At 56.3% G+C, this 19,521-nt stretch overlaps 1 protein-coding gene and 1 long non-coding RNA gene across 15 annotated transcripts in view; one reads left to right on the forward strand and one right to left on the reverse strand.

Annotated features, from left to right (window-relative positions):
- Positions 1 to 6,616, reverse strand: part of AFDN (afadin, adherens junction formation factor) — a 107,012-nt gene extending 100,396 nt beyond the window's left edge. For 8 of the 14 annotated variants that reach the window (XM_070417338.1, XM_070417337.1, XM_070417333.1 and 5 more), the window contains exon 1: positions 6,375 to 6,615. In XM_070417338.1, the coding sequence (XP_070273439.1) occupies positions 6,375 to 6,479 (105 nt within the window). In that variant the 5' untranslated portion in view covers positions 6,480 to 6,615. Of the gene's footprint in view, positions 1 to 6,374 lie in introns of all 14 variants that reach the window. The other 6 variants (XM_070417328.1, XM_070417325.1, XM_070417329.1 and 3 more) reach the window with 1 other exon arrangement.
- Positions 6,617 to 7,042: 426 nt separating this feature from the next.
- LOC139012975 (uncharacterized) lies at positions 7,043 to 8,671 on the forward strand. The gene is made up of 2 exons (XR_011471902.1): positions 7,043 to 7,529; positions 7,697 to 8,671. It is a non-coding gene; the product is annotated as an uncharacterized lncRNA (long non-coding RNA).
- Positions 8,672 to 19,521: the final 10,850 nt, after the last annotated feature.

Consider the following 19,521-nt stretch of genomic DNA (forward strand, 5'->3'; position numbering starts at 1 on the left):
CTGTTCAAACCAAAACTCTTCAAACCCATCGCTAAGTATCCTGGGCAGCAGCTCACACACTGTAGCCCAGAATCCTGGGGTGCCCTTGGACCCTCAGGCCACTGCGAGGTTAAACCCTCCACACTAAGGCCAGGCAGCACGCCTCTCCTGCTGGGTTGGCATTTGTGCTGACGGTCAGGGTAAGGATGGGTGAGGCCGACAGCACAGGAATGAGCACAGAGGAGGCAGCAGCACCACCCTGTACCAGCAGCGTTTCTCACGGCCACGCACGCACTCTCTCACCTGAGAGTATCTCTGAGGAAACAAATACATGATTCTTCTTTTCACCTTTCACTCACGAGGGCCAAGTCCTGCAATCTCTCCAGGAAAAGCAGGCGAGCAACGCCAAGCTGTGGGTGAAGGAGCACTTACTCAGGGAACCCCACGTTTACCTGGGAAACTGACTCAGTTAACAATATCAACATCCACCTAAAAGTAACAGACTTGAAAGACCACTTCCCAACGTGGAGACCTTACCCCAGGCACGCATGTACGGCAGACATGACCATTTTAAGAACCACGGTTCTTCAACACCCAGGCGTGGCGAACAGTGGTCACCTCGTGCCCGTCTCCTGTCCTAAACACAGGGAACTGGACTCAGAGCAGCCGGAGGTCTCAGCACCGAAGCCGGTGACAGTGGCATGAAAGAAATGTAACGTGGCCGTTGTCTGTTCTCCTGTGAAAGGTCGGTCACCATGGAGAGCACCACTAGCAGAAACACGGAGAAAGAGAAAGTGCATTTGGGGAAGGAACGAACTGGTTTAAACGGCAAAGAGCAGACTGTCCTGTCAACAGGACATGTACGAACCCAAGCACCAGAGAACAGAAGCTGTGCTTCTGAATAAAACCAGCCAACGGGCCTGCTCTTACCCACACCAGGAGCACAGGAGCGTTTCCTCATGGGTCCTGATTGGGGGTCACACTCTCTTACTCAGAGAAACAATGAGCCCTTCAGGTGGAGCCTGTGAGGCAGGACAAAGCCTCATTTGGAAACAGCCTGTCACACCGTTTTCCCTATAGATCCTCCTGGAAGATGGCTTTCCACACGGGAGGGACATGCCTGACGCTCGGGGGTGGCCTGGTCCAGTCCGCGTACGCCCCCCGGGCACGAGGGGCACCAGTGAACGTAGGAAGCTCAGAACTCCAGAAACTGAAAAGAACAGCAGTTACCAGCTCCCCTGCTCACCCCTAGCGTCGTGGAGACGATCCAGCGCCTCTGGTCCTGGCAGGCCTAGCCCTCCATCGGGTCGCCCTGGCTCTACGACAACATTCAGGAAACCAGGCATGCTGGGTGCTGAGCCTACAAACACCACCACGCCACTGAGCACAGCAAAAGCTCCTGTCTTATCTTCTGTGAGCAACACGACTCAACCTTCTCACACTGATGTAACATAAACGTCTTCTGAGTGAAAGTGCAGCAATTGCGGCTGTTTTCCAGTCAGAGTAAACTCTCCGACCTCAGCTCCTCTAGATCCGTTCATTCACGACACACTGCAGCGTGCGGGTGTGAAACCTCGCTTGTCCCCGTCTGTACGAGCCCCCTTCCCTGGGAACACACTCCCTGGTTTACAAACCATCAGCCTGTGCACCTGCTCACTTTTGCTGATCAAATCACCACTTTCTAAGTTAAATCGCAATGGTTTTGGTCAGTCCCGCATGCCAAGACACGAGGGAGGCGTTCTATTTTCATGGCTTTAGAACAAAACTCCGCCCCATGACTGAGCCAAGCAAACCGCCACCGTCCGGGCTCTCCAGCCTGCGTCGTCGGTCAGCGCACAGGCTAGAAATGCTCAGAAAAAGCTTCTGCTCCAGCATAGAGACGGTCCAGCTTCGACCACATGCCTGCCCTGTCCTTCTACCCATGACCAGACACCCACCCATGACTTCCAGGCCCTGCCAGAGGGTGAGGGTCAGCCCCAGGCGGGGCAGCTCAGACCTGGTCACAGGGTCTGCAGGGCCTGGCACACTGCTTATCACCTAACTTACGAGTGTAAATGTAGGTCAAGCAATTTCCGCCCAGGCCTGGGCGTCTTCAAGATGAATGCCCACATCCTAAAAAACTCATCAAGACAGAACCAACACTCCATCTAACCTGAAAATAACTTTCAAGTAAGAGGTCAGTTTAACTTTATGTTCCACACACATTATTTGCATAGCCATTTTCTTTATAATAAAGGTAAAGAGGTTTATATCAAAATAATTGCTATAATACTTGCTGGCATTTTCTGACATTGTGCCAGGGTTCAAGTCTGGTAAAACCATTTATAAACAAATTAACCACCAACACTGAGTAATAATGTTTTACACACTACCATTGCTCAATTAAATCCCCCAGAACAAAACCAGAAACCCTGATTTCTTACGGTTCCCGCCAATTTGGAACCATATCCTGAGCTTATGTGATTCACATTTTTTCGAGAACCTGAAAGGACTGCTTCTACGAGTATTCTGCCATTAACCACATGTAAAACGTAATGCTTCTAGAAAAGCCTATAGTTACAGCCTTTACATGCCATTAAGTCTATCAACTGCATCAAATAAAGTTATTCACTGGCAGGAAGACAGCAAATTGAAGCTAGTCTAGATACAGTTTTAATTTAAGATAACTAAACAATGTTAGACAAGGTCTTTACCTCAGATTCAAGCACACACCCATACAAATATAAACCTTAACCAGTTATTCCAGGAAATAAAGTTTATAGTCACCACCGAGGTTCAAGTTATAAAAACAAACCAAAAAAGGAACAGATATGCCTATGAATACACACCATTGGCAACTATCTCATTATACATTAATCACCAGAAAAAAAGACCTTCCCAAGTACGAGTGTATAATAATACAACTGTTGTTTTTAAGATAGTTAAGTCGTAAGATCACGAAGAGTTGCCACCTGAGCACAGTCCGGAACACAGGCTTCGCTGTGAGTTATGCAATGGATCACTCCCTCACCCAGTGCCTTCCCACGCCCCCTCTGCTGACAAGCCAGGAGTTATTCTTCACACACCTCTGGGGGATACAAATCACCACATCACTTCTCAAGACGAATCAGAGTATTAAAACAACTAGTTATTCTTAGAAGTATTGATAAAAAGCATTTTTCAAAGTATTAAAAAAGTATTAAAATATTCGCCTTTAGTAAAGCATATGGAATTCTAGGTTATTTTTCTCACCACTGAAAAAACAAGGCAACGAACTCAAGAAACAATAAACAAAAGAAATGACTTTGAGAAATATCTCATGAAGCAAAGGGTCAACCACCTAGCATAGCTTTTGCATTTAGTTTAATCTTTACACAAAAGGATGAGACTTGGAAACATAGTCTTTAATACTTAATAACCTAGCAGACAATGTCACTGTTTTCTGAAAGCACACATCCCACGTCTTGTCAGGACACAAAGAACGCGACATTCAATATTCTCTCCACACTATGTTTACTGGGCACCTTCCATATGACAGACATAAGGATATTTTTAAAAGTAGCGCTCTAAGCTCTTGCCTTCATAGATAACCAGGGATGGAGACAGAGGAACCAGTGGCTGTAGGGACAGGACAGGTCTAAGATAAGCAATGGACCACCACAGGGCAGGAGACCTGAGGGCACACTCAGAGGCCCCCAGGAGAGATGGGAAGTGACCATTAGCAAGAAGCACTCTCCCCCCTAAAGCATCAGGAAGCCAGAACAGAAATACAACCCTAACGTCACTGACAGAGAAGGACAGGACTAAAAAGCTTCAAGAAGCTTGTGCTATGAGCTATCATTTTCCACAATAATCAAGACATTAATTCAGCTTAAAATCCATCTCCTGGTGATAATATGTCAACACTGAGTTTAGGTCATCAATTCATTTGAAAATTCCAAAAGAATCTAGGATCCAGCTGCGGCGGGGTTGAAAAATACGCACTGATCAGATTACCTGCTTCTTTCGGAAGCCCTCCCTATACATCCAAATACAAATGCAAAGGGAAAAGCAAACACAACCAGGTTGATTCTAAAACATATTCTGATTTTCTTAAAAAGTGAACGTAACCCAAAAGCCAAGCTCATCATCATCCTGAACAGAAACCACAGAATTACCAGCGGTTGTGGAGGCTGCCTGAAACCACAAATCGTAAATGATCAATGCAGCTGTAAGAGTTGGTAATAGATACTGATCACTGTACCTCCCAGAAAAGGAAACAAACCACAACTACACGCTCACACACACACGCAGAGAGATTACACAAATATATGTGCCAGGTAGTGAAAAACCTAAGAAAACAGCACGTGGACATTCAAAACATTAGGAAAGCCTAATAAAATCCTGGAGGTCATCTCTAAAAACAGGAATGTTCAGGTATAAGGGCGGAGGAAGGAAAACCTACAAAACGAAAAAGTTCTTCAACTTTCGTTTTGCTTCAGCAACTTTTCACCTGCAGAGTAACTCCCAGAAAAGGGGCTCTGGCAACGGCGGGCCGTGTCACCCCAGAAAGGCCGCGTGTCAGAGGACAGCGAGGAACTCACCTGGGTGCCTGCAGCCAGCGCTCGGGAAATCAGGGTTTTTAAAGCACCAACTCGACTTAAAATCCCACAGAGTGAACCTCAGTATCTATTACTGAACTGAAAAGATACTCCTTTTCCCAACCAGACATGGTAAACCTCTCAAACAATGATAAATAGGCCCATTCAGGCGGAACACAACTATGTGCCACGATAATATTTTACATCCAAACTCTCCAAACCAGAGACAAGAAGAATGCACTCATTCTTCTCAAAGACAACATGACCCTGAACTGCCGCCCACTGCGCACCACGTCCTCACAGCATCGAGCCCAGAAAACCAGGGAAGGTGAGGGGTGGATCCGAGGAGCCCAGCGCATCAGTGTGCACGCTGGCCACCTGCACCCCAACATGGACAGATGCTGGCTGCCTGACAGTGGGGTCACAGCCGGTGACCCCATCCTTGGTGAGAATACCGCCCGTGGAAACGCATGTGACAGACCTGCCCCACCAGCACCCCGGCGCGGCCTCCGGACCCTGAACAGGCTCGGGCACAGCCCACAGCAGCAGAAGCCCCGCAGGTGGGGCTGCCGGCACCCCGAGGGCACCCCGAGGGCACCGGCCGGGAGGCTGCATCAGTTCCCACCGGGTGGAGGGGCTCGCACCACCGTGGAGTCTGAAAGCCACAAGTCCCGAGCGGGAAGGGGGGGCTCCCTGAACCCGGGACCCGGGCTCCCGCGGCGGGAGGACCGCGGGGTAGAGGCAGCCGCCGGGCTCCGGGAGGCGAGCGGGTGGGGGGAGCGGGGAGCCACGTCGCTGGGGAACGTCCACGTTTGCCGGGGAGGACGGGTGCTGCGGGCTATTTCCACAAATAACGTTCGCTTCGGGTCGCTTGTGAGAGCAAACGGGAAGGCGCGTGGTTGAGGGGCGCCCTGCGAGGGCGCGAGCCCGTGTGGGGTTCACGCTGCGCCAGGAGGTGCGGCCGCGCGGGGAGGGAGGCGCGGCTCCGAGCGCCCACGCTTCTGCGCCCGCTGATGCCCAGGGCCCCCCACCCTCCGCCCCGGTCTTCGGGGACCTGCTCGACGCCTTCCGCGGCTCTGCCGTCAGCCTCCCCATTGTCCCCCGCCCGGCGGGCGCGATTTCCTCCTTTTCTCCCGAGGACCGGACTGGCCGCCCCGCCGCCGGCGGCCCCTCCCCTGAACCCTCTTCGGCCCCGGCCCCGGCCCCGGCCCCCGCCCGGCCCGGCCCGCCGCTGGAGGAGGGCGCCCTGCCCTGGACCCCTGGACCCGAGCTGCGGCAGCGCCGTCTCCAGTCCGCGCGGCGAGCACGACCCCCGCTCGGCTCTGCTCGCGGCCGGCGCCCCGACTCCAGGCGCCCGGAGCCAGGCCGCGCCGCCGGCTCTGGCCACAAAGGTCCCCGCGGCCCCGGCGCCGCGAACCCCGGGCTGCGGTCGGCGAGACGGTCACACCGCGTCCGGCACGCCCTCCCCCGCCGGACACGAGGGGCCTCGCCGCCGCCCCGACCCCCACACCCGGCCCCACCGACCCCGACCCCCACCGAGCCGAGACCCCGCCCCGCCCCCCGCCGTCCGCCGGCCCCCCCGCCCTGGGCCCGCCACCCCGTACCGGCCCGCGCCCCACCTCCGGACCCAGACCCCCCCGGGCCCGAAACCCCGCCCCGGCCCGGGCACAGGTGACCGCTCCACCCGCGCCCGCCCGCGCGGCCACCCGGGGCGCGGGGCGGGAGAGCCGGGGAGGCCGGCCGGGAGAGGTCCCGCGGGAGGGTCGCGGGGGGAAGGGGTCGCGGGGAAGGGGAGGGGAGGGGAGGGGAGGGGCGGGCGGCGGGGCCCGGGCGCACCTCGGTGGGCTGGCTGATCTCGAACAGGTCCAGCCGGTTGGCGTTCCAGTGGCGGATGATGTCGGCCAGCTTCCGCCGCTCCTCCTCGCGGCCGCCCGCAGACATCCTCGCGGCCGCGCTCCTCCGCCGGGCGCCGCGGGGGTCGGGGCCGGGGGCGCGGGCGCGGGTGGGGCCCGGCCGGACCGCGCGCCCACAGGTCCGCGGGCCCGGCTCCCCGCGTCGGCCGCCTCCCCGCCTCCCCGCCTCCCCGCCGCCCCGCGCTCCTCGGCCTCCGCAGGCTCCTCGGCTCCACGCGCTCCGGCTCCGGGCTCCGCGGCGCCTCCGCCGACCCGCCGCCTCCGACTCCGCGGGCGCCTCCGCCTCCCGAGCCGCCTCAGCCCGCCGGCCGGTGTGCGCCCTGCGCGCCCGCACGCGCCGCCCGCCCCGCCCGCCGTGCGCGCACCCGCCCCGCGCACGCGCACCGCCCCCCCCCGCCCCGCGCACGCGCACGCGCACCGCCCCCCCCCCCCCTCCGCCCCGCGCACGCGCACCGCCGTACCTCGGCACCTCCGCTTGGTGCTGCTGCGCGCGCCGCCTGCACCCCGCGCCTCCCGCCCGCGCCGCGGCTGCACCGGGCCCGGCGCGTGGGTACCGGTCCCCACGGCAGCACCTCGGGCCAGCGGGTGGGTCCCACAGGTGCGGGCCCCGAAGGTGCTGGGGTCCAGCTGCGGGCGGCCGAGACGGACCCTGTGCGGGGACCCGCGTCCGTGCGTGGGGAGCCGGAGCCTGGCTGCGCCGACCGCCGCAGGAGGCCCGCGCGCTCCGCCCTCCCCCTCCCGCCGGCCGGGGTGTCCCCGGCGGTTGGCGTGTCCCTCGGGGCGACTCCCCGGCCGAGGGTCAGACCGCAGCCGACCTTCCCGGGTGGCCTTCCTCCCGGGACGGCAACCCCCGCGCCCGGGTCAGCGGTCATGTTTTGAAACCTTCCCGGCTCCTTCCAGGCCTCCGGGCGCTGGCAGCCCCGGCGCGGCCGGATCCCCGGTGCTCGGAGCACAGCCTCCCAGATGGAGCCACGAGGCCGCACGGACAGGCCCGGACCCCACGCTGACCACTAGCCCATCATTAATGGGTGTTTGTGCTGCAGAACAGGACAGCCTCTGAGTCTCCCACTCACCCGAGGTGCGTTTCCGTAGCAAGTTTTGTAAATTTTAGGGATGTTTCTTTGTTTGGATGTTCTTTTGGGGTTTTTTTAAAATATGTTGATTGATTTGAGAGAGAGAAACATTGATGTGTTGCTCCACTGATTCGTGCATTTATTGGTTGAGTCTTGTATGTGCCCTGACCAGGGATGGAACCCGCAAGCTTGGTGTGTCCAGACGAGGCTCGAACCAACTGAGCGCCCAGCCAGGGCCTCTCTGGATGTTTTCAATTGCTCCCCCTCCAACCCCCAAAAATTGGCTGCAGAACGTATTCCCGCAGGATATTCCCCACGCAGGCCCCGGGGGCCTCTCATCCTGCCCACCCTGTGATGTAGCAAAAAGCCTGCATCTTTGAAATACCCGAAGCGAAGGAATGGGATCGGGGAGCTGCATGGGACAAAGCCTCTTTATTTCCGTCATCACTGTGTTCCAGCCTGGAGATAATTTCTCTCTCCGGCCGATGGGCTTCTGTGCTCCTGCTGGGCTTTGTCCCCCGCCAGCTCTTGCTGCTGCACAGGCAGAGCTGCATAAGGAGGCTTTTCAGCCGGAAGCCTGAGGTGTTGAACCCGTGCCATGGGGACGGAGCCTTCAATGGACCTCTATCTGGTCTTCTTTCTCCACACGAGAGTGCGGAGACTCGCAGAAAAGCGTCTGTAGGAGCAGCGTCCTCGTCCTCGTGTGCTGGCGCTCCGCTCCTTTATGCTTCTCTAGAGACTCAAGCTGTTGTGTGTCCTTTTGGTTCCTGCACGCACCCCGATGTCCATACGGCAGGCGCTGTCTGGGGAGGCTTCCCACGAGCCACGCGGGTCATCAGACCCGGTTTCAGCTGAATTCTAACAGAAAGAGCTTTATTCCTGGCAGTGCTGTTACCAGGAATGACTTGGCACTGAGGGGAGGGAGTCGGTTTGTAAAGCTGGCAGTTCCAGTGCTGGTGTCCCTCGGAAGAGCATGGAGTCTTTGCTCAAGAGGGAACGCAGCTTTTCCAGAACACAGGGTGGGCTCCCTGCAGGGCTTTTGTGATGGGAGATATGGCACACGGGGGTGCACCACCCAGAGACGGCTACGTGTCAGTGCTCATTATTAGTGTTTTCCTGACTCTCATTAAAAACCCCATTTAGAGTATGTGTGAGTGGTGTATTAATACCCAAGCTACAATTCCTAGTCCCAACCCACTGGGGCTTATTGATAAAGTTTAATAAGTTAAAACTTATCGATAAAGTTTTAAAAGCAGCCTGGCGTCCATAGAGTACCTGCTGAGTTCTGATACATTTAAGAAATTGTGTTTAAGTGCTCAAGGAATGCAGTATAAAAATAAAGTCCCGTGGGATTTGTTATCAACCCCACCTTACAGACAGACACTGAGGTGTGAGATGAAAGACTACAAGACTGCATTGGGTGAGGTTGGAAAAGGTTAATTTTTTAAAAATACGAGTTTTTAAATTTTTATTTTCCACTTTATATTTAACTTTTGGTTTTATTTTTTAAAGTATTTTATTTTTAGTTACACTATTTTTAAAAAGTAAGAGTTCAATCAGCCCTAATCTACAAATACTTCTAAATACCTCTAAAACTTAAATCTACTTAAAACCTTAAAGTATCATATAATAGGAATATATCATGCCCTTTTTGCCAGAAAAGGCATATTACATATGTATGTAAATATATTTTTATAATATAGATGATTTATAAATATGTAATACATGTGATATTACTTACAGAAATACATTAGAGTTATATAACTATCTAATATATACTATGGTGATATACAGGACATACATAACTTCTCTAGAAAATTGGCAATTTTTTCATTCAAACTCCCTTTAACTGTTATTTGAACAAAAACACCCAATGAAGGGAGTGGGCACTGTTCGATGCTCTACCAGCGGTAAAACGGGAGGAACCCAGAGAAGCGAGTGTGAGATGCCCCGGGACCCCCTCCCCCGAGGATCTCTCTTCACCTGCAGGCACCTCCCAATGAAGCGTGCCCGGTCGCAGATGTCTGCTCCAGGGGTGCGAGCAGCTTGAGCCTCTTAGAAAGTACCACTGACCTCTGCAGCCACCCTGCGACCTGTGAGCCTCGGCCCCAGGCTCCTGCTGAGCTGGTGACAGAGGTCCGTCCTCTGCAGCCTCCGCACCACATGGAGGTCATCACCCCAAGGACAGGCGAAGGATCAGAGGAGAGCCCAGCAGCTGGCTCAGGGCCTGGGCAGCGACCTATGACCAGGAGGTCACAGTTCAATTCCCGGTCAGGGCACGGGCCCGGGTTGCGGGCTCAATCCCCAGTGTGGGACGTGCAGGAGGCAGCAGATCGATGATTCTCTCTCCTCATTGATGTTTCTCTCTCCCTCTCCCTTCCTCTCTGAAATCAATCAAAATGTATTTTAAAAAATTAAAAATGTTAAAGAATGAAGGAGAAAAGGTAGAATTCGAGGGCACTTGGAACAACAGAACAGCTGGCTCCTCTCTGGCCCAAAGCGGGTGGATCCTGCAAGGAGCCTGGAGAAGAAAACACACTGAGCCCCTGACTGGGAGCCCAGCTGAGCCCTGCGGCCCTGCGTCTGGGCTGCTCAGGCGGAGACCATGTGACCGGCTGCCGGTCAAGGCCTCAGCAGGAGGGAGGAGGGAGCGAACAGGCAGAGGAGAGGAGAGGAGAGAGAATCCCCACCTCCCAGGAGCCCACAGACCACAGATTCCAATCCACACGCATAAGCCAAATGCTACAGGCCATCAAACAGCAGCAACCTAAAGAGAATCGACTCCAGACAAAATCAAAACCGCAGAGCAGCCCTGGCCGGTGTGGCTCAGTGGATGGAGAGTCAGCCTGCGGACTGAAGGGTCCCAGGTTCGATTCCAGTCAAGGGCACATGCCTGAATTGCAGGCTCCCTTCCCAGTGGGGGACGCGCAGGTGGCAGCCGATCCATGATTCTCTCTCATCATTGATGTTTCTATCTCTCTCTCCCTCTTCCTTCCTCTCTGAAATCAAAAATATATTAAAAAACAAAACGAAAAAATGGCAGAGCATTCTGAAAAGAGCTTTACGTACATGTTTAGGAACCCTGAAGAATAGATGGTGGTGCAGCATCCATGAAAAAGGATCAGAAGTTAACAACTGGCAGAAATCAAACAAGATCATATTTTAAAAGAACCCGTTAGAAACCCTAAAAATGATCCATCTAGTGATTGACGTAAAAACACGGCAGAAAAAAGGAAAGTGCTGAGCAGGTGTGGAAAGCGGGAGGAAGGAGGATTTTTTACAATGAGACTCCTTACGGGGCAGGAACCACAGGCCGAGCTTGCAGTGGGACCTCATCAGAAGGCCAGGGGGGCGGGAGGGCAGGGAGCATAATGGGAGCAACAAAAGCCGGGTTTCTGGAACGCGAGGCTCCACTGAAAGGTGCTTGCGAGAGCCACGCGGATGAGTGCAGGGCAGCCAGGCCTGGCGGCGGCAGCGGCCCCGGGCATGGTGTGCAGTGAGTGGGTGAGCCCTGCGTTCTGTGTGCGGGAGAACAGGCCGCATCGGTCCTCTCCCCGTGAGGGAGCACCTGCTCGTGTTTCCATCTCGGAGATTCAGGGGCCTTACGGCCCTCCCCCGCCCTGAGTGCCTGGCGAAGGGGCCTGTCCTCACTCTCTGTTCTGCACTTGCACGTCCCCTGGGCCTCCTACTCCCAGGCTTTGAAAAGGGCCGTCTTGGATTTATCATTCCCATCGGCCATGGAAGGGCCGTGGAGGGAGGGGCAGCATGAGCACCTGGGTGCGAACGGAGAGACCCACATCTAGAGAGGGAGGTAAGCTCTGTGGACTCTTTTAAAGGGAAATGCAACAGTTTTTATAAAATAATCGCTTTATTGAGATATAATTCACACACCACAAACTTCACCTGTAAAGGTGTGACCTTCAGTGGGTTTGGTGGATTCACACTTGTGCAGCCACCACCACTCATTTGTGAACATTTTCTTGACCCAAACGGAACCGCTACTGGGTAGCTTCTATTCTGCCCCAACCCGCACACCCAGGGGACCAGGCCTCCCCGCTTCTCCTTTGCGTCTTTCCAGACGCCCCACAGAAAAGGGGTCACGAAGTAGGTGGCCTTTGGGGACTGTTTCTTTCACTTAACGTTTTTAAGGTCCATCCATGTTACTGAACAACTTTGTTTTAAAATGAAAAATGTTACCATACAAACTCTATAATATGTTCACAGTGAAATCACTGCCACTGTAGTAGGCTTGGTCACCCTTCCCCAGCGTGCTTCACACGGCGTTAGCATTTACACTGAATTTTATGGATTACAGCATCCTAACGTGTGCTCATTTTTTTTAAAAATATATTTTATTGATTTCTTACAAAAAGGAAGGGAGAGGGATAGAGAGTTAGAAAATCGATGAGAGAGAAACATCGATCAGCTGCCTCCTGCACACCCCCTACTGGGGATGTGCCCACGACCAAGGTACATGCCCCTGAGTGGAATCGAACCTGAGACCCTTGAGTCCGCAGGCCGACGCTCTGTCCACTGAGCCAAACCGGTCAGGGCGAGTGTGCTCATTTTGCTGAATGGAGAAAATCGGGTGGCAGGACCATGGTATACTAGTAATATTTCTGAATGCGTTCTTAATCAACGGAAACATTGTTTCTAAATTATTAAACATAAGCTCACAGGTCAGGCACTGTATCTTGTAGGATATGATTATTACATGGAAAAGCTTGAGTTAAAAGTAGAGTGTACTCTATCTTGATATTTTATACCAATTAAAAATGTAAAAATTGGCAGCTGCCCAGCCGGCGTGGCTCAGAGGTTGAGCATCGACCTATGAACCAGGAGGTCACAGTTCGATTCCCAGTCCGATTCCCAGTCAGGACACAAGCCTGGGTTGCAGGCTCGATCTCTAGTGTGGGGCGTGTAGGAAGCGGCCAATTGATGATTCTCTCTCATCACCGATGTTTCTCTCTCTCTCTCTCCCACTTCTTTCCTCTCTGAAATCAATAAAAATATATTTTGAAAAAACTGACAGCTAATCCAAGGAGCTTTAATTTGGAAACGTTTATCTTGAGTTTTCATGAGATGTCAAGAGTCTACTCAGGCCCTGACTGGTTTGGCTCGGTGGATGGAGCATCGGCCTGCAGACCGAAGGGTCCTGGGTTCGATTCCAGTCAAGGACATGTACCTTGGTTGCGGGCACATCCCCAATGGGGGGTGTGCAGGAGGCAGCTGATCAATGTTCCTCTCTCATCGATGTTTCTAACTATCCCTCTCCCCTCCTCGCTATAAAAAATCAATAAAATATATTTTTTTAAAAAGTCTACTCAGGTCTGGAAGAAAGTATTTGCAAACCGCGTACGTGAGGGTGGGAGGAGGGAGAGCGCAGGGGCCCAGGAGGACGCTGCCGGGGACATGTGCGTGGGTGTGTACAGTGTCAGCCTCCACCAGTGCCCCTTCCGCACCCGCAGTTATTGTAGGTTCCTCAGACCTCAGCAAGCCGGGAAGACCGCCCTCTGGGCTCCAATCACGTCTATCTACAGACAGGGCTGCCCTCGGCCAGGGCGGTTTCCTGTTGTGGTTTCCACTTCCTGAGGCGGTTAAACTTCGGCAAAAGTTGGGCAACTTTTTTTTTTCTTTTTGATCCTTTGGTAGACATTGACTTTAGCGATTTCGCTTCTTTGTTTCCTAATGGGCTCCTGGAGCAAACGCCTTTAGGAGGAACCCAGCAACCAGCACTGGGAGTGACGTCACACAGCTCGCAGTGTCAAATCCTTCTCCGTGTCTAGAAGTTAAATTATAATCTTTACGTCTAAGATAAAGAAGTGTTTCCTGGTAATAAATCCCTGCAGCAAGACACACAGAACAGTGACTAAGACAATTTGTTCAGAAACAAATCTTAAAGTATATCATCAACATTTATGAACGTAAAGTATTCTATTGGTTTCACAAGGAAAAGAAATCGCACCGCGTGCCCGCACCCAGGAGCCGCGCCTGCAGCATTAGATGCCGGCGGGTCTCAGAGGCGCTGGGTCAGGGGACGGAGTGGCCCCTGGTTCCAGAGTCGAGACCAGCAGTAAGGACGCAGCCTGTCCCTGCTCGGGCCAATTCCCCTGCGAGTTTGTTTTGTATTATTTTTTTAAATATTGTTACTGATTTCAGAGAGAGGCGGGAGAGAGAAAGAGATGGAAACATCCATGATGAGAGAGAATCATGGATTGGCCACATCCTGCAGGCCCCACACTAGGGATGGAGCCCACAACCCGGCATGTGTCCTGACCGGGAATTGAACTGAGACCTCCGGGTTCATAGGTCAACGCTCAGCCACTGGGCCCCCCCGGCCGGGCTGTTTTGTATCCTTGTTTGAAGTGCGAAGCATGCGGGACTGGGAGGCATGGTCACAGGACTGATGACAGCAGGGCGGGCACTGGAGGCGCTAAACGTTGCAGGGGCCACTCGGTGCATTCGGGGTTCGTGGAGACGCTGACTCTGTGCCTCCAGGAACTCTGCTGCCCGCGGAGAAGGCTCCTCTGCTGTGGGAGGAAGGGGGGCTCTGGCCCAGGCCCCTGGACTGGATCCTCTTCAACGCCTCGTCTGGTGTTGGACTGTGAATCTGTAACAACTGGAAAGTCCTGCCATTGCTGGGGACGGGGTCCGGGGGCCTCTTGCTTCCTGCACGCTCTCGGGCGGCAGAGGCTCTTTCCCGGCTGGCGAGGACACACCCAGGCAGAGAGAGCGTCTCCTCTATGTCATCCCGAAGGCCAGGTTTGTCCGCCGTCCCCAGCAACCACGCAGGGCTTCCCTGGGGCGGGGCGGGGCGGGGCGGGGGGCGTTGCGTGCAGCCCATGACACAGACTGCGGTCCTAGGTGTGGAGTCAGTCAGCTGTGACCAGAGGGGCAGTCCACATCGGCATGGGACCTGGAGAGCAGGCCGAGGAGGCAGGGCCGGGAGCAGAGAGCTCCTGCCCCTGACCCAGCGCCCACGAGGCTTCGCCGGCTGACCGGCTGACCGGCTGACCAGCTGACCAGCTGACCGGTGAGTGTGCGGGGGAGGGGGGGAGGCCGAGGATGCCTCCGAGGATCCCGGAGTTGCTGAATGCCGGTCCCTCGCACATGCGCGTCCTCCCTTTCTGAAGCCAAGAATTTTTTCAAAGTGTAGATGCTTGTCAGCCAGCCCTGCTTTTTCCCAGGTGTCAGTGGGTGCCTGTCGTTATGGTCAAAGCCACCTTCTGATGCCCCCTGCGGGGCAGTGACCCGCCGACGAAGAGTGAATGCGTGTCCTTGCCTGTTTGTCTCGGCCGAGGCAGCCGGGCAGCTACGGCTGGACAGACGGACACGTTCCCTCCCGGCAGGCGGCTGAGTGGGGCACAGGAAAGCGTTCCTCATGACAAGCACGTGGTCCAGCACCTCCCTGCTCATCAGGAGAAGGGGACCGAGTCTGCCTCATTGTTCTCCGATTGTGGGTGACAGGAAACCGGAGAGATAACGGAAGGAAAGTGGAAACCCCGGCTTCTCAGGGCCGCCCACTCCTGCACGAAGCTTGGCTACTGCGCCCGTGCTCTGCAGCCACGGCCGCCCACGGGCTCTGCTCCGTGGCATTTATGCTCCTGTGGCTGGTCCCTGTCTGACGAGAAGGCGGGGCCTCCCACCCTTCATGCTCTCGCCGGGCCTGCCACACCTCAGCCTGATCAGATATTGATTTTTCATGGTAACACTGTCACCCTGCAGGCGTTTACCATGTTTACAACGTCTTACTCAGAGCTTCTTGTGAAAATCACACGGGGAACCATGAAATGTTAAACCACACGTAACAGCACCTCCTAGCCCTAACGTTGTGTTGTTACCTCTGGTTAACGAGAGCACCCAACCTCCCCCTCCCCTTGGTGCTGTTTCACTGAAAAACATCTTTAGGAAGGGGCTTCTGGAGGGTCCCCTCCCCGCCCGCTCCCCGAAGAGAGGCCGTGGGTGTCTCCTCAGTGGATGGAGGGGACTGGAGTTCCCCAACCTGGGCACATCCCTGACCAGGACTCGAACCCCGACCTCCTGGTTCACAGGTCGACGCTCAGCCAGTGAGCCACGCCGGCCCGTGAGGCTGAAGACTTTTTAGTCCGTGATAAACATCCCATCCAAACGGTCGCCTTCCACCTGTTTAGGTGTGTGATGTGGTTTATTGTTGAGAAGCAGGTACGTTCAGGTGGAGAGAGGCATCGCTGGGCACCGGCTGGGCCACCTGCGTGCTAGCAGCTCTGTCTGCGGAGCGAGGAGGGGAAGGAAGGCCACGGAGGGACCCCGAGGACCCCCACCTAAGGCACAGGTGGGGTGAGACGTCCACACAGGAGGGTGACTGGGAAACGAGAGGTGTCGGGTGGAGGCAGGCCGGCAGGAGCCTTTTCCTGGCAGCGGGGAAGGGCCTGCTGGGTGGGCGCCGTGACTTGTCGGTGTGCAGGGAAGAGATGGGGATTCGCTGGGATGATCGACTAGGAAGTCGGGGGTGATTGTGGGGCGGTTTCCCTACGGAGTGGAGTCAGGGTTGGCAGATTCTGCTTCTCTGCTGGGGGAGGGGAGGGGAGAGGATGAAGGAGGGGGAGGGGGAGGGGGCAAGGGGATCCGTCCAGGGTTATTGAAATGTGAATGGAAAGTGAGGGAGTAGGAGCAGGAAGTGACTCTTCCAAACGTTTGGTGTAAAGTGGAGGCTGAAGATTTTTTAAAAATATATTTTTATTGATTTTAGAGAAGAAGGGAGAGGGAGAGAGAGGTAGAAGCATCAATGATGGGAGAGAATCATGAATCAGCTGCCTCCTGAACACCCCACACTGGGGACCGAGCCCACAACCCGGGCATGTGCCCTGACCAGGAATGGAGCTGTGACCTCCTGGTTCATTGGTCAACACTCAACCACTGAGCCTCGCCGGCCGGGCAAAATTTTCTTCTTCTTCTTTTCTTAACAAGGCACTGAATCCCACGCGTGCACACGAAGGATAAAGGATCTGTTTAAGAATGCAATCCAAAAACGTTCACGTACTACACATCCAAAATGGGTGTTAAACGTTTCCACCCTTAAGGGAACAAATTCCCATTATTTAGAAAAATAAACTGTATGGGACACTTGGCCTCCAGTAATGCCGACCAAGCAGAGTGGGCGCTAGCAGAGTGACCGAGTGGGGAGAGCAGGCGCGTGGCGGCCCCGGGAGGAGCCAGCGGTGCGGGTGCGGGTGCTGCAGCTTCGGCCGCAGGGAGCCCAGCGTCCACCTTCCAAACAGGAGCCCAGTGGGTGTCCGTGAGGGGAAGCCGTGCAGGTGCGGGGACAGAGCACTCACAGTCCGGCTGCCCCGGGTTCAGGCACCCATGGGGGCTCAGAGACGTGGGAGCGCTGGCGGCGGAGCCCTGCCCACGCCCAGGCGGGCTGTCTGGGGGAGGACCTGGGCCGCCCCTCAGCAGCCTTCTCCCCTCCCTGCCCCAGCGGCATCCTTCGCCCCGACTTCCCTAGCGATCCAGCGGGGCGGCTCCTTCCTGCTCCAGACTAGACCTGGTCCACGGCCCGTGCCCACCACCCTCTCCTCGGCGTCACTGGGCACGCTGGGTGCTGTGGGTGCTCAGAGGCCGAGCTGAGGACAGGACGCCGTCATGTCAGCTACTCACACGCATGTCTGTGACGGTCAGCGCACGGCTTGTTTTTCCATCTCGCTCGGAACTGGGTGGGTAAGAGTTCTGACCTGACGCAGAGGGAGGCTCCCGTGGGGCTAAGAAGGAGAGGAGGTGGGGGCGGCCGTGTGGCCAGTCACCCTGAGAGCGAGTGCCGGCCACCCCTGCCCCTGCCCCGCCCCTGCCCTGCCCCTGCCCTGCCCTGCCCCTTCCCCTGCCCCTTCCCCTGCCTCTGCCCTGCCCCTGCCCCCAGTCCCTTCCCCTTCCCCTTCCCCTGCCCCTTCCCCTGCCCCAGCCCTGCCCCTGCCCCCCCGCCCCTGCCCCTGCCCCTGGTGGAGCGACTGTCCTAAGACCGCCCGTCCCGCTCCCTGGGCTGCCGACGGGTCTGAAGGGCCGGCCCAGGCCCCACGGGGGAAGATGCAGGAAACGGTGGGCAGTGTCCATTGTTACAGGCCCTTCCTGTCCCTGCTGTGTGGCCAGGACACTCCCACACCCGCCTCAAAGTCGCTTTGAAAGAGGGGAGGTGACCTGTCGAGTGTGAATCACCAGGAAGTGGACCCGATGGATCGTGGAGCACATTCCAGAGAGGAAACAGAAACCACCATTCACTGGAGTCATCCCCTCAGCGCCATGCGGCCGTGGCCAAGAGGCAGGGAGGGCGAGGGGGCAACAACAGACCCCCACGGGCAGGGGAGGTGAAGGGGCAGCGACTGACCCCCACGGGCAGGGGAGGTGAAGGGGCAGCGACTGACCCCCACGGGCAGGGGAGGTGAAGGGGCAGCGACTGACCCCCACGGGCAGGGGAGGTGAAGGGACAATGACTGACCCCCACGGGCAGGGGAGGTGAAGGGGCAGCGACTGACCCCGCGGCAGCGCACTCAGGCCACAATTCACATCCACACTCCATGGCCCAGAGGTGCCCACAGGACCCACAGGTACTGGTTTGCGTCTGTTTCGCTCCGATGTTAAAGCTCACGGCACCCCGGGCGGTGCCATTTCAGCTCAGTCTTCCCTCTTTCCCGGTACAGGGCGTTTCATTTCGGGTCCATCACACTTTCCAGGGAGAGGGCAAGGCCTGGCATCGGCACCTGGGGCTTCCCGGCACCTTAGGTCTCCCCGTGGGCACAGGACCCCTGGGTGCCGTCGGTGCCACGCTAGGAAAGGGACTTGGGTCCGGCCGGCTGGCTCAGTGGGTGAGCGTCGACCTAGGAACCAGGAGGTCACGGTTCCATTCCTATTCAGGGCACAGGCCCGGGTTGCAGGCTCGACCCCCAGTGTGGGGCCTGCAGGAGGCAGCCGAACTGTGATTCTCTCTCATCACTGATGTTTCTATCTCCCTCTCCTTCTCCCTTCCTCTCTGCAATCAACACAAATATTAAAGAAAAAAAAGAGGGGGCGGGGGGGACTCGGCCCAGCGCGTGGGAACAGGGAGCCCAGGCTGCCGCTCAGTGGGCACGCGGGCCGGACCCAGGTCACTGCAGACGACCCCACGGGCATGTCTGAACCCAGGACGGCGACCTCCGGCCACAGCCTCTGGCTGCCACGGGCAGCACCAGGCTAACCACACAGCCCCTGCCGCACAGGGGGCTTCGGGCCCTGCCAGCCACCCCCCCACCTTCCCTTACCCACCCCACCTCCCCGCTGCCCAGGGAGCAGCAGCCGCAGCTTTTCTCCTTAAACTCTGTTCCGAGGGCCGACACGGGCGGCATTCTCAGAGCTGCCGCTCTGGGTGGGGCCCGTTTCTCCACTTCCACCAGCACCTAACGCTGTTCTGTGTGACTGTCTCCCCACCGTGTCCCAGTCACCTGAGCCGTGAAGGCTTGCTGTTTCTGGAATTTCTGGAATTTTCCAGAATGCATCCATGGCAAGTCTTCACATTTGTGGTTGTTGCCTTAGAAAATCACTTTCTGGTGCCACATGACACAGGACCCCTCACAGGACCCCCTTACTGCGTGGCCCAGCCAGGACGCGGGGGAGGGCGGAGCCCAGCACCTCCCTCAGCGCTCACAGACCCGGGCGGGCGCCAACATCCCATGACCTCCCTCCCATGACCTCCCCCTCGGCTCTCCAGGCCACAACCAACCGGTGCTGCAGGAATGTGAAACCTGGGCTCCCGACTGCCCAGGGGCGCTGACCGTTTCCTCCGATTGTCAAATGAGAACAATGACAGCTGACAGCCCTCCCCCCGACGTGAATGAATCAAAATTATGCCTTTTTTGGCCTTATTGGCAGAAGCTGTACTTTCGGTGAGCCGCAGGGTTTTAGTGAAAGTTACAGCCGGGAGGTGAAGCGGCTGAGGTCACTGGCCTGGACGCAGTCCCTCTGCTCCTGCCCGGAGCCCGCAGCCCTCCCCACGGC

Source organism: Myotis yumanensis, unplaced genomic scaffold, assembly GCF_028538775.1.
Source record: "Myotis yumanensis isolate MYYU_CA2020_CCGP unplaced genomic scaffold, mMyoYum1.0.hap1 SCAF_6, whole genome shotgun sequence".
Lineage (NCBI taxonomy): Eukaryota > Metazoa > Chordata > Mammalia > Chiroptera > Vespertilionidae > Myotis > Myotis yumanensis.